General features: G+C 63.9%; 1 protein-coding gene across 2 annotated transcripts in view; it reads left to right on the forward strand.

Moving 5' to 3' along the window:
* Positions 1-9,923: 9,923 nt before the first annotated feature.
* NIBAN2 (niban apoptosis regulator 2) overlaps positions 9,924-23,057 on the forward strand; it is a 32,188-nt gene continuing 19,054 nt past the window's right edge. Inside the window, exon 1 of one of the 2 annotated variants that reach the window (XM_075772635.1) lies at positions 9,924-10,148. In XM_075772635.1, coding sequence (XP_075628750.1) covers positions 10,094-10,148 — 55 coding nt within the window. In that variant the 5' untranslated portion in view covers positions 9,924-10,093. Of the gene's footprint in view, positions 10,149-17,881; positions 18,200-23,057 lie in introns of those variants that run through there. The other variant, XM_075772634.1, reaches the window with a different exon arrangement.

Below are 23,057 nucleotides of genomic sequence, written 5' to 3' on the forward strand. Positions count from 1 at the left end.
GGGGAGGGCAGGGGAGGGGAGGGGAGGGGAGGGGAGGGGAGGGGAGGGCCGGGCCGGCGGGGGGGTGGGACGCGCGTCACTCCGCCCCGCCCCCGCCCCGCCCCGCGCCGCAGCGCAGTGCCCGCCCGCCGCCTCGGAGCGCCCCCTGGCACCCAGCACCCACCGCCCCCCGCACCCAGCACCCCCCCCCCCGCACCCAGCACCCACCGACCCCCGCACCCAGCACCCCCCCCCCCCGCACCCAGCACCCACCGCCCCATGGCACCCAGCACCCACCGCCCCCTGGCACCCAGCACCCACCGCCCCATGGCACCCAGCACCCACCGCCCCCCGCACCCAGCACCCACCGCCCCCTGGCACCCAGCACCCACCGCCCCATGGCACCCAGCACCCACCGCCCCCCGCACCCCGCACCCCCCCCCGCACCCAGCACCCACCGCCCCCTGGCACCCAGCACCCACCGCCCCCCGCACCCAGCACCCACCGCCCCCCGCACCCAGCACCCACCGCCCCCTGGCACCCAGCACCCACCGCCCCCCGCACCCAGCACCCACCGCCCCCTGGCACCCAGCACCCACCGCCCCCCGCACCCAGCACCCACCACCCCATGGCACCCACCCCCCCCCCCCCGCACCCAGCACCCACCGCCCCCTGGCACCCACCCCCCCCCCCCCGCACCCAGCACCCACCGCCCCTGGCACCCAGCACCCCCCCCCCCCCGCACCCAGCACCCACCGCCCCCCGCCCCCAGCACCCCCCCCCCGCACCCAGCACCCACCGCCCCCCGCACCCAGCACCCCCCCCCCGCACCCAGCACCCACCGCCCCCTGGCACCCAGCACCCACCGCCCCCCGCACCCAGCACCCACCGCCCCCCGCACCCAGCACACCCCCCCCCCCCGCACCCAGCACCCACCGCCCCATGGCACCCAGCACCCCACCCCCCCGCACCCAGCACCCCCCCCCCGCACCCAGCACCCACCGCCCCCCGCACCCAGCACCCACCGCCCCCTGGCACCCAGCACCCCACCCCCCCGCACCCAGCACCGCCCCCCCCCCCCAGGGCTCAGCTCTGCACCTCCGGGGTTATTTTGCCAGCGCCGAAGCAAAGCTCTGCCTGCGCCCCCCAACCCCCGCGCTGCCACGGGGCTGTAGGAAACCTGCCCCCCCCCCCCCCCCAGGGCCGCAGCATCTGCCTGGGGGGAGAGACCCCGCCCGGGACAGCGGAGAGGGGTCCCTACACTGTCTCAGGCTGATTTTCCAGCAAAATATCCCCCCCCCAAGCCACATGCAGGGGGTGCAGACACGCTGTGACCACCCACGCACGACGGGAACGGCCGGGGCTGTAAATCTCGGGGCAAAGGCTGCGCACTGCCCAGGCACCCGGCACCGCAGCTCCTCGTACCCGGGGGGTGCTGCAGGAGGGGGGGGGCTTTTCCTCCGAGCTGGGGTGCGCGGGGTGCGCCGGGGCTGCCGGCTGCTGCGGTTGGCCCCGCGCTGGGTCCGGGGGCTGTGCCGAGGGGATTTGGGTGCTTCTGGGCTCCCCCTTCCAAGCCTGGGCAGGGTGTGATGGGGTGAAGAGGGAAAAATGGGAAAGGAGGTGGGAACCGGTGCGATGCTAGCGCAGAGCCTGAGCTAACGGCAGAGTGCTCCAGAGGCAGGCTGTGCCCGCAGGGGTGTGTGTATATATATATGTACGGCCATATAAATGTTCACCCCATCACGTAGACGCAAGGCAGGACAGGCGGGGCCTGGGGACACAGGACAGCAAAGGAGAGTCTGGAGGGACAGCGGGGTGACAAGGACCCGCGCTCTGGCCCGGCCACGTGCGTTCCCAGCAGCCCCAGGTCAGGCAGACGTGCGTCTCGATCCTTTGCTTTAAAACCTGTTCTCTTCAATGCTTCTTTAAAAATAAGCTGGAGTTGAGTTTGTGAGAGCTGCCGGACTCTCTGCCAACCGCAGGCTATAAATACCAGCAGGCTGTTTAGGAGCAAGGTATTTATATTGCTTTCCCATCTCCCTGTCAATCTTCCTGGTGAGGCCGAGCATCGCTGGTCTGCAGGCAAAACCACAGCACGTGTACGGAGCCGCGGTGAGCCAGGACCTGTCTGCTGGGGGTCCCCGCAATGTCCCCGCCTCTGCCTTCAGGGACGCTCGGCTCCTCGGCAGCCAGATGGTTCTCTTGCATCCGTCACATCTGGCAGAAAAAAAGAAAGAAAGAAAGAGTGACACTTGTTTCATTCAAAAAATCAGCAACCAAACCTTGACCGTCCCAATCCGCAGGCTGCGTGGGCGAAGGCAGGGTGCCAGGCTGGGCAGGGAGGCCTTGGAGGTGAGTCCTGGGAGGGCAGGGACAGAAATGCCCTGAAGATGGTGGGGTGGAGAGAGGGCTGCGTGTGGGAAGGATGCTTTGGCATCGCCTTCCTGACAGCAGGGGCTCGGCCCCATCAAGTACGGGGAACCCACGTCCCGAAGTCCAGAGACCTGCTGGCTTTGGGGCTAGATGGGGGCTGGAGGCTGGTTCCCACTTGAAGGCATCTGCTGGGGTGCAAAATGCTTCAGGACGGTGGGCTGTCCACGCAGGGACCATGGGCTGTTGGTCACAGGCCTTGGACCCTTGGAGACCACCAGGAGCCTCTCCCTCCTCTGCAAGGGGCTCTGGGTGAGGAGCCAGTGCCACGCAGCCCGGACCCCCCAGCACAGCCGAGCCGCAGACAGTGCGGTCCCGATGCACGCAAGACGTCACACCCAGGTAAGGGAACGGGAGCAGCATTTCCTGACCCCCCCGCCCCGCTTTCCACCGCAGGGCTGACAAGGATCGTCAGGGTGGATGGGGAGAGGTGGTGCCTGCTCCCCTTGCTCGGTTCTGTGCTGTTTTGGTCCAAGTGGTGTGAATCAGGGTAGCCAGGTCTGGTGGCTGGGACCACCACAGCGAGCAGCGACTGTTGGCGTGGGATTTAACCCTGCCTGGATAACGGAGGGACCAGTCTCTGGGGCAGGAAAGCAGAGGGAGCTGGCTGAAGCTGGTTTTCCTGAAAGACAAGTTTGAGAATGTCTGTGGCACCCAGGGGGGAGTTGATGTGGGAGACGCTTTCCTGAGCAGCCCTGGGGCCACATCCTCATCTCTCCTTGCTAGTCTACTCCTCCTAAGGCATCTGGGCTTGGAGGCCTCACTCTGTGCTTTTACAACCCCAAAAGTTCAGTTCAAAACCGTTGAGATGCTGGAAATGTGTTTGAGTGGGAGAAATGGGGATGCCCCGCAATCCCCCGAGTCCTGGGGCTGGGGCTTGGGGTGACATGCCAGCAGCTCCCGCTGGCCTCCTGCCCACCTTCCCTGGGGACCAGGCAGTCTCTGGGTGCATTTGGGAGCTCAGGGGCACCCACAGAGCAGCTGTGGGAGAGTGTGAGTGTATCCCTAGGCCCTCTCCGAATTCCCCCAGGGCTGCTGGCTCACAGGCAGGGCAAGTATCTTCATGAGCCCTGGGGCTGTCCTCTCCTCCAGAGCTCCAGGGAGGGGGAACCCCCCCTCCAGGCTTCATCCCACTGGGGAATGCATCCATCCTCAGGGAGTGTGCAACAGGGACTCTGCTTCCACCCCACCCTCAGCGCAGGCAGAGGCAAACAGGTGACGATGAAGCCAAATGACTCGCCCCAAGGTCGGAAGGTGTTCCAGGGCAAGGTGGCTGCAGGGACAGGGAGGGCCCAGCGTCACCTGTTGCTTTTGTCCCCGTGAGCTGCCCCGGGTGAAGCTGCTCAGGGTTAATAATCTCCGAGCAGCCCGTGTTTTCCCTGGAGGCAGTGAGGGGTGATGGCTGAGCAGAGATATTTGCTCTGAGTGCAAGCAGGGCCCAGGCTTTGTGCTTCGGGTTTTCCCACTGTTCCCAGCTGTTCATCATTGCTCAGACATATTTTCTTTTCCTTTCCCTGGTGCAAACGCCAGAGCAGCGGCTGCAGCGCCCCAGCACCAGGCCTTGCACGCTGTGATGCCCACGGTTTGGAAGCGGGGCAGAACCCACGGGTCAGAAAACTGCTCTTCACAGTACCCCACAGCAAGGGGCAGCGCCAGGGCTGCATCCTGGCCTGATCCACACCAGGAATAGCCACCAGAGCCAAAGGGGCTGAGACCACTGTTCCCATGTTTATTGGCGTCCAGTGCCCATCAGCGTGGGCTCCCCGGGAAAGCCGGGCAGCTGGCAGAGCCCCCAGCCCCTCCTGGGTCCCTGCGGCAGCCTGCAAGCAGCTGGGGGGGCTGGGGAGGCACTGCCTGTGCCGTGCCCGTGCCATGCCCCACGCCTGTGCCGGTGCCCGTGCCCTGTGCCCCGTGCCCTGTGCCCCATACCTGTGCCACGCGCCCATGTTTTGTACCCATGCCCCGTGCCGTGCCGTGCCGGTGCCCCGTGCCCGTGGCACTGCCAGTGCCCGTTCCATGCTGGTGCCGGTGCCATTCCCGTTCCCACGGCCGTGCCCGTGCCCTTTCCCGTGCCCGTTCCAGTGCCCGTTCCCGTTCCCGTACCCGTTCCTGTACCCGTGCCTGTTCCCGTTGCCGTTCCCACGCCCGTTCCCGTGCCCGTGCCCGTTCCCGTTCCCGTGCCCTTTCCCGTGCCCGTTCCCGTTCCCGTTCCCGTGCCCCCCAGGCTGTCGCACCCTCCGCAGGCTGCACCGGGCCGGCCCCGACTCCCCGCCAAGGCCTGGCTGGCGGCGACCAGTTATCCCAGTCCCGACCAGCAGAGGGGAATGGTGATCCACACGAGCCACCAAACTGCACCCGTGCCCTCTGCAAGCCCCGGGGGGGGGGCTGCGGTCCCCCGGCCCTGCACGGCGGGGCGCTCGCAGGGGGGGGTGGGTGCTCACCCACGGGGGTGGGTGGGGGTGACCCTCCCGGGCACACCCTGCCCCGTCCTGCCTGGCCACAGCCCCGTGGGACCGGCTTGTGGGTTTTTTTGCAGGGTCCCGACCTGGCCAGGCTCGGCACTGATCCTCTCCATGGCTCTGCCATGAGGCTGCAGCCGGGGCTGGACGTTATCCATCCTGCCCGAGCTCTGCCCTGGTTCAGCAAAACCCGGGGTCGAGGCAGGCCTGATTCAGCACCGCTTAATCACCTTGTTATCACGGAACGCTGCTCCGGCACAGCAAATCCCGCTGGAGTCGGTGGCACTGAGGGTGCAGCAACGCACAGGGCCCGTCCCTGCAGCCACGGGCACGGCCGGGCAGAGCTGCCTTCGGCTTTATCAGCAGAAGTTCCACTGTTGCGATTTTACAGCTGTTAATTGCACCAACACCAGTTCCTGTGAAGGTGAGCAGCCCCCGGCGCACGAGCGGGAGCGCACGTTCGCACCCTTGTTTGCCGGGTGCTTTTCCCACCGGCTCAACCTTGTCTTGCTCAGAACCTGTGCGGCAGCAGAGTCCCTTGGCAAGGACAAGGCTGGTTCACCTCCGAGGCCTTAGAGGTGACGCCGGGTGGGTTAGCACATGGCTGTCCCCCTGTGGATGAGGAGCTGTGCTGGCTTCCAGGGCCACCGGAGAAATGCATGCAGCTCTATTTGCACCCTGACCCCCCCCCCCCCCCGAGCTGCACCTCCTGCCCGCAAACACCCCCAGGCTCTTCCCCCAAGGCGATCGGGTTTCCTGGTGATCTGGCTGAGGTGGAAACAGATCCTCGTCCCGGGGTCAATGAGAGTGAAAGGAAAACTCCACTGATTGCTCTTTATGTCAGAGAAAGGGAAATAAATGTTTAGTGAGCTGAAAGCTTTATCCTGCGACGTACTCCTGCGTGTAGTGGTTGCAGGAATTCGGCAGGTCCTGAAGGTCGTAAGTGATGGGGAACAGGCTGTTCTGGGCGCTCTGCAGGTGCATCGACCACCTTTGCTGCCAAGAGGTCAGATTTTACACCGTGGTAATGACTGCATGGAAAATCCAAGGGGAGCAAGGCAGGGGTGGTCCTCCCCGTGGGTACCGAATCCAGCAGGACCAGCTGAAGGGGCAGGAGGAGCAGGGAGCTGAGCACACAGACCCTGGCAGGCTTGGCTTGACTGCTGTGAGCATAAAAATACCCCAAATAATCAACTTTTTTTTTTTTTTTAAATGCTCCCTCAAGGACATGGATGTGCTGGGTCCCTGGGAGGGTGAAGGAGAGCTTTGAAGTACTTTGCTTATCATGGTGGGCTTCTGCACCACCCTCAGGCTTCACATGTGCTTTGAGGGCTTTGCCAATTCAGGGACTATCTCGGATCGCTGCTGCCATCGCTGCGGTCCCAGGCAGCTCCCTGAAACCGTAAGCACGTTTATTCTCCTAGGCAGCATTCAGAGGGAAATCCATCATTTTGAATCTGGGATAATTCAGCCAGCTCTGGACAGATAAGCATTATTTCCATCTGTTTAGTGAGATGTAATTAGCTGGGATGATTAGACCTTATCACAGTGTAATTTTTTAAAACTCCGTATCTGCACGGTCCGTAACGGGAGGGATGTCTGGGCTGGGTTCACTCGCAACCCCGGCACAGGGTGCAGATCTGGGGTCGGGCTTAATAAACCCATTTGAGCTTCACCAGCAGTGCCGGAGCTGCTGCCTTTGGTTTCCCTCTGCTCAGGGCTGCCGAAGGCTCCTGAACCCAGCGGGGCTCAGCTCCAGCCTCGGCAGCGGCATCACCCGGAGCAGGGGCCTTTGCAGAGGGATGCGGGGAAGGAGAGCAGGGTGCTGCCTGTGCCGCTGCGTGTCTCTGCGCCAAAGGAGTTAAGCCTCCGTGGCACACAGGCAGCATAAAGCGGGATGAATTTAAAGATACCCTCGGGGAGGATGGGGCCAGGAGAGGAGGCAGGAGAGCAGTGGGGGGCTGCGTCCGCACCCCTTGCCTGGCCACGGTGGGACGGGGCTCAGCGCTGGATCAGGGTAAGGCTGGGCTTTTCTCCTGCGCTGCTCCCAGAAGCTGACAGCAGGAGAGGAAGGACAAACCGTCCCCACTCCCATCCCTGTCCCCATCCTCCTCAGGCACGCAGCGGGGCGGTGGGGATGGAGGAAACCCTGACCAGGACCACGTCGGGGACAATCTCCTCTGCACGTGGGAAGACATCGAGAAGCGCTCACCGTGATGCCACTGCTGAGCTTTGAGCCTCCAAACGCCTCCTATCACGACACCACGCTTCAGGTAACTCCTTTCCTTTCCCCCTCCCAAGCTTTAGCAGCCGAGCCTGCCTCTGCCACCAGCCAGCGTGTGGCAAAAGCACGGCTCTGCGTCACGGCTCTGCGTCACGGCTCTGCGTCACGGCTCTGCGTCACTGCTCGGCGCTGGCTAATGGTGCCGGGATGTTGTGCTCATCTTCAGGTGGTTTGTCGAGCCCCAGAAACGGCCTCCAGTCTCTGTTGACACGCTATTTCTGCATGCCACAAATATAACCTTCCTGTTTGCAAATCAACAATATCAATGCTCTCTATTTTTTACCTTTTAGGGTTGTTTTTTTTTTATTTTATTTAAGAAATACGTCAGTGGGCAAAAGAGACAAGTCATGGCTCAGTATGTAGTGCTCCAGTGCTTACGCGGATTGATTTTTTCAAAAATAAGGGGTTTATACCACTTGCTTGGTCTGTTTAGCAGGACCGTGTGCGCACTGCCTAAATCATATTCCATACATTGCTTCCTTGAAAGGAATGAAGCTTGGTTTCTAATAATGAAGTTATTACCATGGGTAGATATTCATATTTTTTTCCGATTTGAGGGAGGTAGATGCATTTTCCTCACCTTTTAAATACCATCACCCCACTAAGGCAGACTTTCAAATGAATTGAGAGCCAGACTCCTCGGGGATCAGTGCTGGGGAAAGCGTTTAAAATTCTCCAGTGGAACAATTTTCTATTGGAAATGAGATTCCGCTGTAGCTAAATTTCCCACGAGAATCCCTTAATTTCAACAGCGTTTTGGCCAGTCAAACAAACTCCAAACAAGCCCGCTGCTAAGGGTAAACTCTTCTTACGGGGCATTGCAAAGAGAAAAAGGTAAATCTTTTGGCTTTGAAATGTTTTTCCCTTTGAAATGACTTGCAGGGGTAAGGAACGTGTCAAGATGGAAAGGGCTGACGTGTGGGGAGCACCCTTGGGGGGTGAGTCCAGCCCAGAGGATACCCCAGCCCCAGCAGCCCCCCGGCCACAGCCCAGACCTGGCTGCCCTCACTCCTCCGGGTGCTGGGGCAGATGCAGGGTGGCATCTCGATGCCAGTTGATGTCCTGATGTTCTTCGGCCTCGTGTTTGGCTTTAGCAGAGCTCAGTCTGGCGCGGGAGCACCCGCATCCCTCTCCGCCGGGGAGGATGCTTGCCCTGAGGGAGACAGCATCCTGGCATGGGGGGGGGGAAGGAGCCCTGGGACGGGGGGGGGTGTCCCCATGTGTTAGTGCCAGGCGGGCGGTGGGCACCGTTTCGGGGCACGGCTGGTGGCAGCTGGCAGGGAGAGGTGTGAGCAGCCTCCCGTCCCCCTCCCCAGCGCAGCAGCCTGCAGCCGGCCAAGAAGAGCTATTTCAGGCAGGATAAACAGGATGCCTCGCTTCAGGGCTGGCCACCTCCACTCCTCCCTCCCGCTGCTGGGTAAACAGTCCAGCCCAGGAAAAGACTCGCAGCACAACCTCAGAGCCGTTTCCATGCCGGCTGGTCTGGACCTAGCCAAGCAACCTGGCCGTGGTTGAGCTGAGCTTTGCCCAGCCCAGCCCAGCCCAGCCCAGCCCTGCCCAGGCTCTCAGTGGTCTGGAAGCATCCGAAGACCGGAGCGATCCCAAGGCGTGGATCCACCTCGGCAGCGAGTTCCCGGAACCACCCTGAGGCTGGGAACAGCCTGAACTTTCTGGCCGTGCCGCCACGTCTTCCACCTTCCTCCTCCTCTTCCTCCCTCGGTCACACCCCAACTGCTCGCTGTGCCCAGGGGTCTGGGAACGACGCAGGCGAGGCCTTTCCTCCCGCCGGATCCTGCCCAGGCAGCGTGGAGGATCCTGCGAGCGCTGTTTCCGCCTGTTGCTCTGGGGAGAGGAGCTGCGGAACAGCAGAGGAAGGAGGAGCTTTTCCACGGCTTCCTCCAGCTCCCCAGCTCCGGCTGCTTCCCTCCCTGGTCGAGGGCCCGGGCGCTCACCCACCCGGCGCCCCACGGATCCAGCCAGGCAATCTGCAGCCCCCGAAGCGTGCGCGAGGGGATTTCGCTGGGTTGGCGGAGCGTTACTGGTTCTCCTATCCCACTTTGAGCGTGCCCTCCAGCTCCCCAGTGATGCTGGTTGATCTGGGAGATGCCAGCCCCCTCCTGGCTTCCCCCACCCTGGGACAGCGGGGCCAAACACCTCCTGGTCCAAAGTCTACGGCTGGAAAGCACTTTAAGGCAACTTGGGGTTTTTCCGTCCCGTTCTCCCGCACGAGGAGGGCTGGGGGAGGAGAAGGGCCCCCCCACCTGCCTCCCACTCTGCCCCACTGCCCGGCCGGCCCCCGGGGCTGCCCTCCACCTTGGCATTGAGAGGAGCTCAAGGTCGCGGCTGAGGAGGACGTGGGCTGAGGCGCAGGTAGCGCGGGAGGAGCGGGTGTTGCAATGGCCCCGGGAAGCCATGGCAGGAGCGGGGGGGGGGAGGCCGGGGCCAGCACGGAGCTGGTTTGCCTGGCGCCAGCAGCCGCGGGAACCGGCGTGGGTCCCCGCGGCGTGTGCGGAGGGGGGCACGGCGATGCCGTGCGGGGATTAACACCGGGCTGAGCCGCCCCCCCCCAGCACCCCGGTAAGGGAAGGGGCGGGCGGGCGGGAGCAGCCCGTTGGGGCGGCACAACCTCTCGCCTTGAGCCTCCCCCAGCGCGCAAATTAGAGCAGCTAATTACAAGGCGGAGGGACACACACACACACACACACACGCACACACACACGCACACACACACCCCCCCCCCCCCCACCCCCGGGCTCTGGCGCGGCCGCAGCGGGGCGGGGCGGAGGGAGTGGCCGGGGGAGGCGGGTGGGGCCGGGGCTGCCGTGGGGCGTCGGGCTGCCTGGCCGCCCCGGGCGCTGCCTTCCTCCTCCTCCTCCTTCTCCTCCTCCTCCTCCTCCTCCTCCTGCCGCCGCCCGCCCGGCCCGGCCCGGCTCTGCTCGCCATGGGAGATGTGGTCTCCACGCACCTGGACGAGGGTCGCCGCCAGCACATCGCGGGTGAGCTCCCCTTATCCCCGCCGGGCTCTCCCCATCCCTCGCTTCAGGCCGGGTGGGAACGCACCAACCCCCCCGCCCCCCCGCCGTGTTCCCGGGAGCCCCCCCGCCTGCCCTTCCCTTCTCTCCCGGCCTTCAAACTTCTCCCCCCCCCCCCCTTTTTTTTCTTTTCTTTCTTGCCACCACGTTGCCGTTTCCCTGTGTTTTTGCCTGTCCCCTTGGCTGGGCACAGCCCGGGGAGGCGGGGGGGGCACCCGAGATGCCTGTCTGCTTCCCAAATGAAAGGCTGGGTTGTGCCGGGGGTGTTTGTGTTGGCTCCGGGGACCGGGGAGCGTGTTCATGCGCTGAGCTTCCCCGGGCTGTGGGAGGGAAGGGGGGGAGCTGGGCTCCGGAGAGATGCTGGCAAGCCGGGTCCTGTGCGAGGGAAACCGCTGTCAACATGGGATTTGCTGGCGCTGGGCTGGCAGATGAACTTTCTCTTCCTCAGCAGTACTGGAGGATCCCTAGGGAAGCCCTCCCCCCCCTCCAAAGTTAGGGGGAGGGGGATGTGAAAGGACTGGCTGCACCCCTGGGGTACCCCGGGATGCCCCAGACTTGCCCGGGGGCAGGACACAGCCGTCCCCCCGCCACCGCTGTGGGATGGGCAAGGGTGACAATGTGGTTATTGAGAGCGCAGCCATCCCGGGGCGTCTGCCCCCGACGCAGGATGTCTGGTCAGGGCCGCCTGGGAATCGCTGAACGGGGGATTACGGCTTCTGTACAGGCACGGTTTTGTGCAAAGGAATGGCTGGGAGGGCGGTGGCGGGGGGCAGGGCTGCTAATTGGTGCCTGCGGTGACTTGCTTGACCCCCATAAGTGGGGTCACCCCTCCGTCAGGGTGCTGTGCTCCCACCCGAGCTGCCTTGCGTCACTTGTGATGCGGGCGCTTTGCTCCTCGGGGCTCCCTAGCAGACGGGACTTGACCTCTGAGCCTTTTCATGCTCTGTCTTCGGTTTCAGCTCCCCAGGCTGAAAAACCTTCCTCTCCGCTGGGTTAAGCAACCCCCCCGCGAAGCCGCACCTAGTTGGGTGGCACGGAGGAGCGTGGCTTCGTGCTGGACCTTGTGCGCTTTGCAGAGAGATCAAGGGCTCGGGGAGCGCCGGGGTTTTGGAGGTGGCTCTGCCGTATCTTTCCTCCATCTCCACCATAAAGCCATGGGAGTGGCTCTGAATTCCTTTTTCCCCAAGGACTTTGGGGGAAAAAGCTGCTGCGGGTCCGGCACTGATGGAGCAACGTGGTACAGCTGCCCCGGTACCGGCACACGGACTCAATGTGTCGCGGCACATAGTAGAGCCCATCCGCCTTGCCAGGCTGTGCCGTCCTGGGCCGGCTGGCAGGAATGCTTACGTGGTATGTGGCTCAGCAGGACGCCGGCAGGTTTGCGAGCTTTGAAGGAGAGCTTGTAACGCGCTGTGGGGTTTTCACGTTGCATAGTTAAATCTCGACGCGGCTGATCCATGGGGCTGCGCCGACTCGGGTCTGTGCGTGACACGGTGTCGAGTCTTGCTCTCCGCAGCACGTTTGGGTCCAAAGCACATCCCCTATCTCCCTTTAACTTACTGGTTCTCTGTCCAGAGACCACTCCCTGTCCAAGCCCTGTGGTCTTAATCCTGAAGAGCCTGGGAAGCATGACAAGGAAAAGCCTGGCTGGATTTCGTATGCAGGAATCTGTCTCTGCTGGGCCAGAAATTAGGTGCTTGCAAGGCCAGGGTGGATGGCTGCACCCTGGCACGGGCTGAGCTATTGCACCCGGGGGGTTTCAGCTCCTGCTGGGGGGCTGCAGATGAGTTTTCATGGCGAAAACAGGATTCCTGTGAAATAGGATTCTGGAGATTAGGTTGGTACGTGTCCTGTACTGTGCTGCACCTCTGCAGGTTTGGGGTGAGTAGGGGGGACCCGCACCTGTACTGGGACACCTCCCTGGGAGAGACTGGAGCCCACTGGGTTCACTAAGCACCTCTCCGCTTTCCGCCCGGGCTCCTCGCTGGGTGAAAAGCCCCCAGAGCTGGGAGGGGCCATAACCCAACAGGCAAGGCACGACTTGCTGTCAGGCATGCAAAGCAACACGCCGGGGAAAACTCTGGGTTTTCCTGCCTAGCTCAGCCTGTTCTCCGCTGCCGCTGCTCCAGGACAACTTTTCCCAGTTGACCTCCCAACTTTGGGGAGTTTGGAGGAGCTGCCCAGGCTGATGTGCCCCCTTATTGCAGCTGGGACGGCAGCTCTTTGGGCTTGGCAATGCTCCCCGTGGCTGCAGCCCCCTCACACCAGCAGAACCGTGCTGGCTGGGTGTGCAGCAAGCCCTGGGGCTGTGGGGAGATGGTGAGAGCCTGGGCCAGATCCTTCCCCCCCCCCCCCCCCCCCCCCCCGCTGGGAGCGCAACTCTGAGCACTGCAAGTGGGTTAAAGGCAGGAGGGAGGTGGCAAAAAGCCTTCCCATGGCATGCGCAGCGCTGTCCCCTCTGCATCGGGACCTCTGCCATCAAAGCCGTGCTGCGAAGGTCCCATGCCGTGTCCCAGCCCACTTGGTGGTGGCCGCAGCGAGGCTGATGCCAGCCTCTCTCGGAGGTCATGAACCACACGTGTGTGTGAGACTTGTGTGTTGGTGGCTCAGGACCAGGGTCTTTCCTCCTGCTGGTGGGGCTGGACCGCTCTCCTGCTGCCTGAGCAAGCGTGCAGGCAGCACCCCTGCCAGCACTGGGGATGCTCCGCTGTGCTGGACCTGACAGGGCAGCCCAGGGGCTGTGATCTACATTGGGGTGCTTTGCAGGCAGTGCTGCCGGCAGCTGCCTCCAGGGTCTCTACGACTGGTAAGTGCTTCCTTCTGCCGCCTTGCTTCGGACATCATCCTGGCCTGAGTCACCCAGCTTGTTTGTCAACACCCTTCGGCTGCCCTCCTCCTCCTCTTCCTCCCAAACATGGGTTGGGAATTGCTCCTGACCTGCTCCCTGGAGCAGGGACTGGCTCCCCCTCCTTGCGCAAGGACACCCAGCACGGGCGTCATCGCTTGGCGACACGAGGGTGGCAGGCGTGGGGTGTCCTGCCAGGGCTCCCGGGAAAGCTGAGATGTCACTGGGTGCCTTGAGTTTTTGCACAGTGTCCCCTCCTGTCCAGGGCAATAGCTGCCCTCAGGAAGGGACTGGATGAAGCTCTTCCCTCATGCTGGAATAACTGCTTCCCTAGTGTGTCCCAGCCCCACGGACCCCTTCTCCAGGGCGGTGAGGCAGGGCATGGCTGGCAGGAGCTGGGTGGTCCCGGGCAGCGGGCCCGGGGGAGAGCCCAGGGATGCAGCAGGAGCGGCTGGGTGCCTCCCTGGCCACAGGGATGGGGAGGTGGGTGGCAGCACAGGGAGGGTCCCTGGGAGCTCACACCTTGTTCTGGCATCTCCAGGGAGTCGCCAGCCTGTTAATTGCTGAGAAAACCAGCTATTAATTTGGGGTGGGACTTCTACAGACACCGGCCCACGCAGCGGTGGCAGAGATGACACCGAGCCTCACCCCTAGAGCAGGACCCACAGCCTTTCCGCTCCAGCAAGTCCTGTCGGGCATTGGTGGCTGCGTATCCCTGATGCCACCGAGGAGCATCCTTCTGCTGCCAGGAGACTGGGTGCCGACGGGATGGGTTGTGGGGTCGGGTCCGGAGGTACCCGGCAAGCGCCAAAAGGCGCCTGGCTGCGGTGTGCCGCAGCGGGGTACGTTGCCGGCAGCGGGAAGAGGTTTGCCGTGGCTTCCTTACACTCATTTCCTAGCCTTGGCTGCAGATCAGCTCCAGCCAGCGTGGGAGGCAGTGGCTGCTGGTGATGGGCTCTGGGGTTGGTCTTCAGGCTGAAACCCTCACCCTGCCCCGGGGGGGGCGGCCGATGCAGGGAGGCTCTGAGGGATGGGCGATGCGCTGGAGATGTGGAGTGGTTTCTCATAACGAAGTGTGTGTCTTCTTTCATTGTGAAATAAATAACTCCCCTGGCATGTCAGGGCTCCCTGCCAGCGGGGAAGGGCTGGTTCTGGCAAGCCAGGGCTTACCTGCAGCCGTCATGTTGGGGCACGGGGCTTGCTCAGAGCCAGCGTGTTGGGGCAGGGGACATCTGTGGGGGCCGCTTGTGCCGGTGGCCTTCCCACGTGGGCAGGAGGTGGGAGTCCTCCCAGCCCTGCCGGTGCTCAGCCCCGGGGCAGATCCTGTCATCCCTCCCAGGGGGGGCTTTCCCCACCTCCCCCAGCAAGGGCTTATCCAAAGGCTTTGCCTTGAGCAAGCAGGGGCACGCACAGAGGGCATCCCTGCTCTGCCTGGGAGCAGGAGGGCTGGGGACAGGAGGAGCCGAGCTGGCATCACAGCTGAGAACTCTCCTTGGGGCCTTGGGTCAGCCCAGGGAGAGAAAAGCACCCTGCAGACCAGGGTCCCCCCAGCTGCAGTGTCAGACACCCCTGTGTCCCATTGCAGGGACCCAGCGAGGGAAGTGCAGCAAATCCAAGTGGGATTTCCCAAGCCTTTGCCTCCCTCCTGCCCCCAAATTGCTGCAGAGGCTGGCTCTGATCCCAGGAAGGCTCGGCACACCCCGTCAGCTCTGTCCCACCCTCCCAGGGACCGATGGGCTCCTGTCCTTCTGCCCAAGCCCCGCAGCAGGTTGCAATAAGCTGCTGGCTCCCACCCCTGGCTCTGCCGCAGTCAAGGTGCTGCCGGACTGGTCCCACTCTGGGGACAGCAAAGGTGCCACGTGGGCATGGGGACAGTTACCCAAAGAGCCCAGGGCTGGGCGTGCAGACAGCCCTGGGCCATGGGGATGCGATGGGTGGTGGGTCCCATGGACAGACCCTGCAGCCGGCCTCGTGGGCAAGAGTTTGGTCCCAGCCCATGAGGAAGGAACAGTGTCGGACCCATCCGTCCTATTTCCATCCCTCTTACAGCATCCTGCGACCAGGCTTTATTTCACAACGCAGCCAGCAGCTGCCCTGCCCTTGCTCACAGACTGGGGAGATGGGGGGCAGCAGGAAAGCTGTCTGCTCCCAGGATGGGGCTCTTGCCTCCCGCACCGCCAGGACCGTGGGCTCAGTGTGTCTCCGAGCTTTTCAGCAGGCAGAAGGGCTGGAGGGAGCCAAGGATGCTTATCCCTGGGAGCTTACCGGGGCAAGGTTTGAAGGCAGGTGAGCACCAGCTCTCCGGCACGAGGCTGAGCACCCGCTTTGCCCCTGCAGGACCCAGGTCTGGTCCCACCACCCAGTTTGCAGAAGGCATCACCGCACCCTTGGGCTGCAGCCCCCGGAGCCCAGCCGGTGCCCGGCCGTGAGATCCCCAAGCAGCAGCTGTGCCCTCTCCCAGCCCCGGGCTGGTCCCTGGGCCTTGCCCCGCGCCTGGATGTGCCCACCCCAGCTCCACGGAGAGCCGGGTGCCAGGGGGGCCGGGAGGGGAGGAAGGGGCAGAGCAGAGCCGCTCATGGCAAGCAGACTTCCTCTCAGCCTTCTGGACCGGAGGGGAGGAAGGAGTAAAACTCCACCTTTTCCCCCTTTTCAAAGGGAAAGGGCAGCAGCGTTCAGCCCGGGTCCCAGCTCCGTCTGGTAGAGTACGGTGCCTTTCTCCGTACCCTGCTGCCCTTCCCTGGCACGGATCTGTCCCTGCCTGCAGCCAGGCTCCCAGCCCCACTCTGGGGGGCTCGGACCCCTCTGCTATGGGAATCCCCAGGACAGGACATCCCCATGCAGCAGGGATGGATGGGACCATCTGCCCTGGAGCAGGCAGGGGACCTGGGGCAGGACCTCCCTCCCCTCCTGCCGTGTTGGTGGCTCCTGCGGCACAGGACACTTGTCCTGGCTCCTTCCATCTGCCAGCTCTGCTCGGCGCTAGGCATGGTGCCCCTTGGGGGGGTTCCCTGCATGGGGGGACATGCCCCAGAGCTGGGGTGCCACTGCACGGGGCAGGAGAGCAGGGCCGCCAGCTCCCAGGCACCCAAAGCAGCGGTGGCTCAGCCGTGGGAGGCATCTTGAGCTCCGTCCTCTGATCCCAACACATGCAGGGCGTCACCTGAGACCAGGACAGAGCCTTGCCTTGGGAATATCCCCACATGGGGAACATCTCTACTTTGGGGACATCCCTGCCTTGCCTCTGCCCAGGAGCTGCTTTGCTCTGCCAGCTGCTGCCCACTCTCCTGGTGATGCTCCGTGCCGCTGGGTGCTGGCTGCCGGCCCCACGGGGCAGGTGCCCACCAGCCCGGGGTGTCCGTGGTTCACCAGGGGCCGTGGTGCTTCTGGAGCATCCTCAGCCGTGGGACACACCAAGCCCGTGGACACCCTTGGCCAGGGCATCACTGTCGGTGGGGAGCAGGGAGCAGGCGTGGGGGGGCATGGTGTGGGACGGGCACTGTGGGGCAGGTGGGGACCCTCTGTCCTGCCCCGGCCTTGCGGAGGAGCTGGGCACAGGAACCCCCCCGGGCTGCAGGGCCTGCGGCAGAGCCCAGAACAGGCTCAGGGCTGTTTTGTTCAAATACCTCTTGGGTTTTGTTTTTTAGGGTGGGTTTTGTTTTTTTTTTTTTTTTTTCATGTACATAAAAGTCTTTGTTTGGTCTCCTCCTGCGGTGCTGGATTGGGTTTCCTGCTGGCACCGGCCAGCTCGGTGGAGGAAAAGCGTGCCAGGTTCAGCTCCTCTCCCTGGGGCTGGGCACCGGGTGGGGGGGCATGAGGGGGTCAGCTGCTCGTCCCCTGCTGAGCACTGAAGCATTTCCTGGAACATCCTGGAGCAAGGACCACCCACCCCCTGCTGTCCCCAGCACCCGGAGCATGAGGGACCCAGAGGTGCCCAAGTTTGATCTGTCCCCTTTGCCTTGGGGACCCTCCTGGTCCTGCAGCTCCCCGGTGCCGCGGGGCCCCGTGTGGGTGCCCAAAGGACGCTGCTGCCGGTGCACCACCCCGCAGCGGCACTGCCTGCGACCCGCCGTTGGCTCAGCCGCGGTGGGGGTTGCACCACGTCGGAGCGGATGCAACGCTGCCGCGCCGGTGCTGGTGGATGAGCAGGGCCTTATCTGGGGAGGGGCGATGCTGGGTGCCACCCTGCTGTGGGGAAGCATCCCCCCGTGGGGGGGAGCACCGAAGGGTTGGCAGCTCTTTTCCAGGCTGACCAGGCACTGCTGGGACCCTGGGGGACAAGGGACGTGTGGGGTGATACGACTGCAGCCAGGATGAGGGTAGTGGGTCCTGGTCCAGCGTGAGGTTTGGGGGTGGTACCCAGCTTGAGCCAAGCTGCTCCACGGGGATGCTTCATCCCCCCACAGCCACCTCCCTGCCCATGGGACGTATCCGGAATGTCCTGCGAGTGCAGTCACCTCATCTGGGGCGCTTGAACCCGGTCCCTGTGCCCACCAGGCAGGTGGCACTTTGGGCTGGGGTGGGTTTAGCCCAGCTGGGGTGCTGCGTGGACACCTGCACCCCGCGGCTTTGGAGCATCACCCCCGAAGGCAAGGCTGCTCAAAGGGGAAGGGACAGGGCAGGAGGGCCTGGCCTGGATCAGGCAGGGTTGGGTGGGCAGGAGGGATCTCCTCCTGCCCCCGTCCCTCCGAGGCTGTTTGAGCAGAGAGGTTCAGGGCAGACATCTTGCGCTGGGCTCAGTCCAGCCCCAACCGACTTCTCTGGAGACGTTCAAAGGCCCCGAACGCTGTTTGTTCTTCACGTGCACATTCCTTGCACGCAGCCCCGCAGCAGCCTTGTTCCCGGGCAGCAGCGGGAGACCGGCATCCATGCCACGGGAAAACACCCGCCGGCACGTAGCCGGATACGAATCCCTTGCCCGCTGGGCTGGATGTGGCCCCGAGCCGCGGGAGCAGGGCTGATGCAGGGGGCTGAGTCCGACTTTGTGGTTGGGACTGGGGAGCAGGAGCAGCGGGTGAAGCGTGTCCGAATTGAGAGTGCCGTCGGGGTTTTTCGGTTGTTCCTACGCTGAGGAGCCGCTGCTGAATGTGCTGCTTCTTTTTCGGCCCCGTGGATTTCGTGGTCTGCTTTAGATCCTCCTGCGGCCGCGCCGGGCACGGCTCTGCTGCGGCAGGTTTGTTTGCTCTGGGCAGGGAGGGGAGCGGCGTTGTGCAACCGCCGGGGCTGGGCGCGGTGCTGGGAGACAGGGTGGGTGCTGCCACGGTGGGGACAGACCCCCCCGGGAGCATCCCCAGGGACATCCCTGAGGATACGGGGTGCTGCCGGCAGTTGGGATGGGGGATGCCGCAGGGTGCTGGGTGCTGGTGAAGGGTGCAGCACCTTGCAGGCGGCAAAGCGGAGTGCCGTGTCCCCGATGGGTGCCCCAGCCCCGAGCTGGCACTATGGGCGCTTCTGACTCATCCGGGGGCAGAGCCTGGCAAAGGCAGGGCTAGAGAGGATGAACCGGTTCAGGCCTGGGCCCATCTGGTTTCTCCTCCGAGGCTCCGCCGCCTCATCCCTTCCTGCTGCTCAGCCCCCCGTCCTGCCCACCCTTCCCCGCAAAGCCGTGAGTCAGAGGGCAGCCGGCTGCTCGGCTCATCCCCAGCATTGCTGAGGGGGTGGCAGGATGCGTCCCCTTTCAACCCGACCCGTGCCTCTGAGCTGACTTGTAGCTGCAAATATTCCCGATGGATTTTGGAGTAGTGCTGGAGCTGGGCAGTGATCCCCATCCTGCCGGGTCTCCCGGTGCTGAGCTGTGCCCTGGGTGCAGGCAGCAGTGGAGGGCACCAGCGCTGGGGAAGGCACCGAGCAGCCTCTGCTCCCTCTCGGACCAGAAATGCCCTGGGCTGGTGTTGGGTGGGTTTGTGTGAAGGGTGTATTCGGGTGCAGGGAGATAAGGGGGGGAACTATCTCCGGTCTTTGCTGTCCCCCCAATTTGTTTTTCCCTGTTTCAGCCTCCCCTGGTCTGTATGAGAGGGGAAAATACAAAGGGCTACCGGGTCAGCCCCCAGGTTTTGCTGTTATCAGGAGCAAACCCTCCTTCAGCCCCTTCTCTGCCACCCCGGGTGGGGGGCTGGTGCCCGACTCCCCCCCAGCCCCGGCATCGCCCTGGGAGCCCACGCTGGAAACCCCCTCCCCGGGGGATGCTCAGCCGGGCTGAGTCAGGCCCATGGGAAGGAGTTTGTGTTTCTGGGTGGAAACGAACTCGGATTCAAATTCCAGAAACCCTGAACTGCCGGCTGGGGCTTAACCCTTTGGGTGCACCCATGGGTGCTGCGGGATGCTCACGCGGCTCCCTGCAGGGACATGCAGCGGCTCTCGGTTCTTCTCGTTGACAGCGGGATCTCTTGCACTGTCCCTTCGGCTGGTTCTCTCTGCACCGCTGATGCTCAGCCTGCCCGGAGCCATCGTGTGCTGTCACGCCGCCTTTCCTAAAACCTTGTAGGGACAGGCCTGGGCTGAGCCGGGCCCATGCTGCGCACCCAGTCCCTCTTGTGTTGTGTGCCCCATCCCCGGGGTGCTGTGCACCTCATCCCCGGCGTGCTGTGCACCCTGGGTGGGGGCTGCCCAGACACGCTGTCTGCGTGATGCCAGGGTTTGGGACACGCGAAAGCGGCCGAGGGGCAGCGAGCAGCCCCCCCGGGTGCATTTGGACCAGGCAGCGGTGCAGGATTGCTGCAGCAGCCCCGTTGCGAGGGAGGAGTGGGGCACCCTTCACCCAGCCAGTGGCATCAGCCTCCCTGGGGTGGCCTTGTCCTCAGTTTCCCTTGCTGGAAGAGCCACTCTCATTGTCCTCCCGGGCCGCTGGGAAGAAGCGGAGCAGCCTGAGAACGGGGCGCGAGGGGCAGGGAAGAGGCAGGGGGTCGGCGTGGGAAAGCTGGTGCTTGGGTGACTTTCCAGGCAGCGCATGCACCGCGGTGCTGCCCGTCCTCCCCGGCGCAGGCGGGATGCTGGTGGCTCCGCTACCCCCCCCGGCATGCCGGGCATGGGAACCGCCGGCGGGGTGGCTGCTCCCTGGCACGCCGGGGACAGCCGGGGATGCCACGGGGCTGTCCTGGCAGGCAGTGCCCCGTCGCCTCACCGCAGGCTGCCGCACCCCTGCCTGCGCCCGGGAGCCGGTGGCCGGGTGAGAACGGGCTCTTTGCGTTTTGCTGCCTTTATCTGGGTGGAAATCAGCTTCTGTCCCTTCTTACCTCCCCAGGGTGTGAGGTGGCTGGGTTGGTGGCACCGTGTGCCGGCCCGTGGATGTCCCTGTCAGTGCCACCGGTTCTGGGGCTGCTGGGAGCCTGCGCTCCCCCCCAGCAACCCGCCCCCGCTCGCTAATCATTCACTGGCTAAATTAGTGATTAACTCCTTCCCGGCAGCCTTGGCAAGCCTGGCTGTGCCAGCACACGCTGCTCACGGGTCCCCTGCCAGCGGGATGTCCTACGGGCCGTTGTCACCACGCCACGGGCCACCACCACCGTGGCACAGAGAGACCTTCACTGGGGTAGGGGCACCCAGCAAAGGGACGTGATGGCATGGCCGCTGCTCGGGAAACACACCCCTGCGGCATCACCCCCTTGCTGAGCTGTCAGCGAGGGGACATGGGACACCGGAGGCGGGGGGAGCTGGGGCTTTCCTGCCGCCCCGCTGAGTCAGGCTGTCCCGTGGGGGCCGGGGGAAATGAGCCAGGCGAGATTTCATCATGAGTGCGGGGGCCACGGCTCAGCTGGCCCAGGGGCTCTACTTCAATGAGCTTTTTTGTCTTTTATTTTTTTCTTATATTTTTCCGGACCGTGGTGAAAATTCCCTGCCTCCGGTGAGGCATCCCTGCGGCATCCCACAAAGGCTTCAGCGCCCTGCTGCAGCTGCTGCGCCTGCTCCCGCTCATCTCAGCGACATAAACCCAAGGGGGGGAAGGTTGGGATTTGAAAGGCACCTTCATCGCCCCCCGAATGTATTGAAGCAGCAGCAGGGGGATGACAGGGTCTCTGAGGGTGTGTCTGGCGTGAGGGACGTGGGGCTTTGGGCTTGCAAAACGGGATGTGGGCTGACGGGAGGTTGCCGATGACTGTTCCTGCTTGGACTGGTCAGGCGGTGACTTCCAGCCTCCCTGGGTGTGCGTGTGCGTGTTTGTGCGTGAGTGTGTTGCATGGGTGTGCAAGGGTGTGTATGTGCATGTGTTTGGAGTGTGCATGGGTACATGTACGTTTGTGTGTGCGTGTGTGTGGATACACGTGCTGCTTCAGGCGTGAGCAGCTCGGCTGCAGAGCACCCAGCGCCCACCGTCCCCGCGCTGCCCCGTCAGGTGTGTTTGGGGGACCCCCGTCCCCCGGGGCGCAGCCGGGGTGCTCGCCCCTGCCCATACAAGCTTGCGGTGATGCCACCCTGCTCCGGGCTTGGGGACCGACCGCTCCCTGTCCTTTGGGGGCCGTGAGCGTGATGGCCATGCCCCGGGGGCCAGGCAGGCGAGCCTGGGGGCAGCTGGGGAGCAGGAGGCAGCTCTACATCCCCGAAGGCACGGCTGCCAGGACCTTTGGGTGCAGAGGAGCGGTGCACCCTCCCCTACCTTTTCCCCTTAAGCTTTAACCCTTTGCTGCCCACCCAAGATCCTGCCACATTGGGAAAGGGGAAAGGACATCTCTAACCTCAGGTTAGCGGGTATCTGTGACGGGGCACGGGGGGATGCTCATCTGAAGAGCAGCTTTGCTGAGCATCCCCGGCGGAGCCTGCCCAGTACTGGGGGAGGCTGAGCTGGTCCCCAGCCCCAGGGAGCCGCCTGGGCTGGGCCATGTCCCCGTCCCCACTGGGCTCTGTCCTGCCGGGGACTTGCTGTGATGCTGCGGCAGCCCCGATCCTGCAGATACCTCCACAGGTCATGGATGAGTCGGAGGACGGCGAGCAAGAAGAGCACTACTGTTGCACGGGGGCTGAGAAAACTGTGCAGCAAAACCTGTGCAGGATCTGACCTCTCCGCTGCCAGATCTGCTGACTTTACTGGCCACGGCCTGGGCTATTTAAAGCATCACTCTCATTTTCACATGATTTTTGCGGGTAATGAGGCAAACTAGCTCCAGCCACTTACTTGTGCTGGCAGGGCTCTCTAAGCCAGGGGCTGCCAGGATGGTGCTTCTGGAGCCGTGGTCTCCCCACTGTGGTGAAATGAATTGCAGGCAGCAAATACAGGCAGCTGGAGGGAAGGATACGGTCAAACTGTCCATGCTGTTCTCCAGGCGATAAGGTGTCTGGGCTAGACCTGGAGCTCACAGCTCGTTTTTTCCCCTTGGCTTTGCTCTAAGAGGTGCCAGAGCTGGAGCTGGCTGTGGCCATATGGGAGGTCAGGATAAGAGCTGGCTTCTGCCTTGGTCTGTGCACGTGTGGGGCTGCTGCTGGTGCTGGAGATGCTTCCGTGCGCAGGACGCAGCCAGTCCAGGCTGCTGGACCAGCTTGGGCAGCTTGCCATGACTTTTGGAGTCCTTCCGAGGGTGAGATCCACCTCCTGCCCTGGTTCAAAGGCACTAAAACCGGACCAGGGCTGCTCTGGCCGGGCCGTGACCTTTCAATACTCGAGGGCTGCACATGTCTTTGGGGGTGCAACCTGCATCGCCGGCGGCACCGGCTGCTCCGGGGCCGTTTCCTTCCTGGCCAGCCCGTGCCATTGTGCTGGCGCTGCTTTGGGCTCGGTGACGGCTGCGGTGGCACAACCGGTCGAGGGGGTGGGCGGGAGCAGGAGCTGCCTCTCCCGCATGGTTTCGCCCAGACAAGCCTGAGGCGTCATCCAGGACAAGGGCAAACCTGTGCTGCCTGTTTGTCCCCCTGCCAGGGTGTCCCCGGGTGTGCCCGTGGTGCCAGCGCTGACGGGGGTGGGCGTCGGGGAGGGTGTGTGGATCCCTGGGCACCAGGCAGGGTGGCGGGGGGGGGGGTGTGTGTGTGTGGAGCTGATGTGGCATAGCTAGACACTACTCCTTGCTCCCTGCATCCCGCCCAGCCCCGCGTCCGGCCTGGCCGGG

The sequence above is a fragment of the Balearica regulorum genome, chromosome 20, assembly GCF_011004875.1.
Source record: "Balearica regulorum gibbericeps isolate bBalReg1 chromosome 20, bBalReg1.pri, whole genome shotgun sequence".
In the NCBI taxonomy this organism is placed as follows: Eukaryota; Metazoa; Chordata; class Aves; order Gruiformes; family Gruidae; genus Balearica; species Balearica regulorum.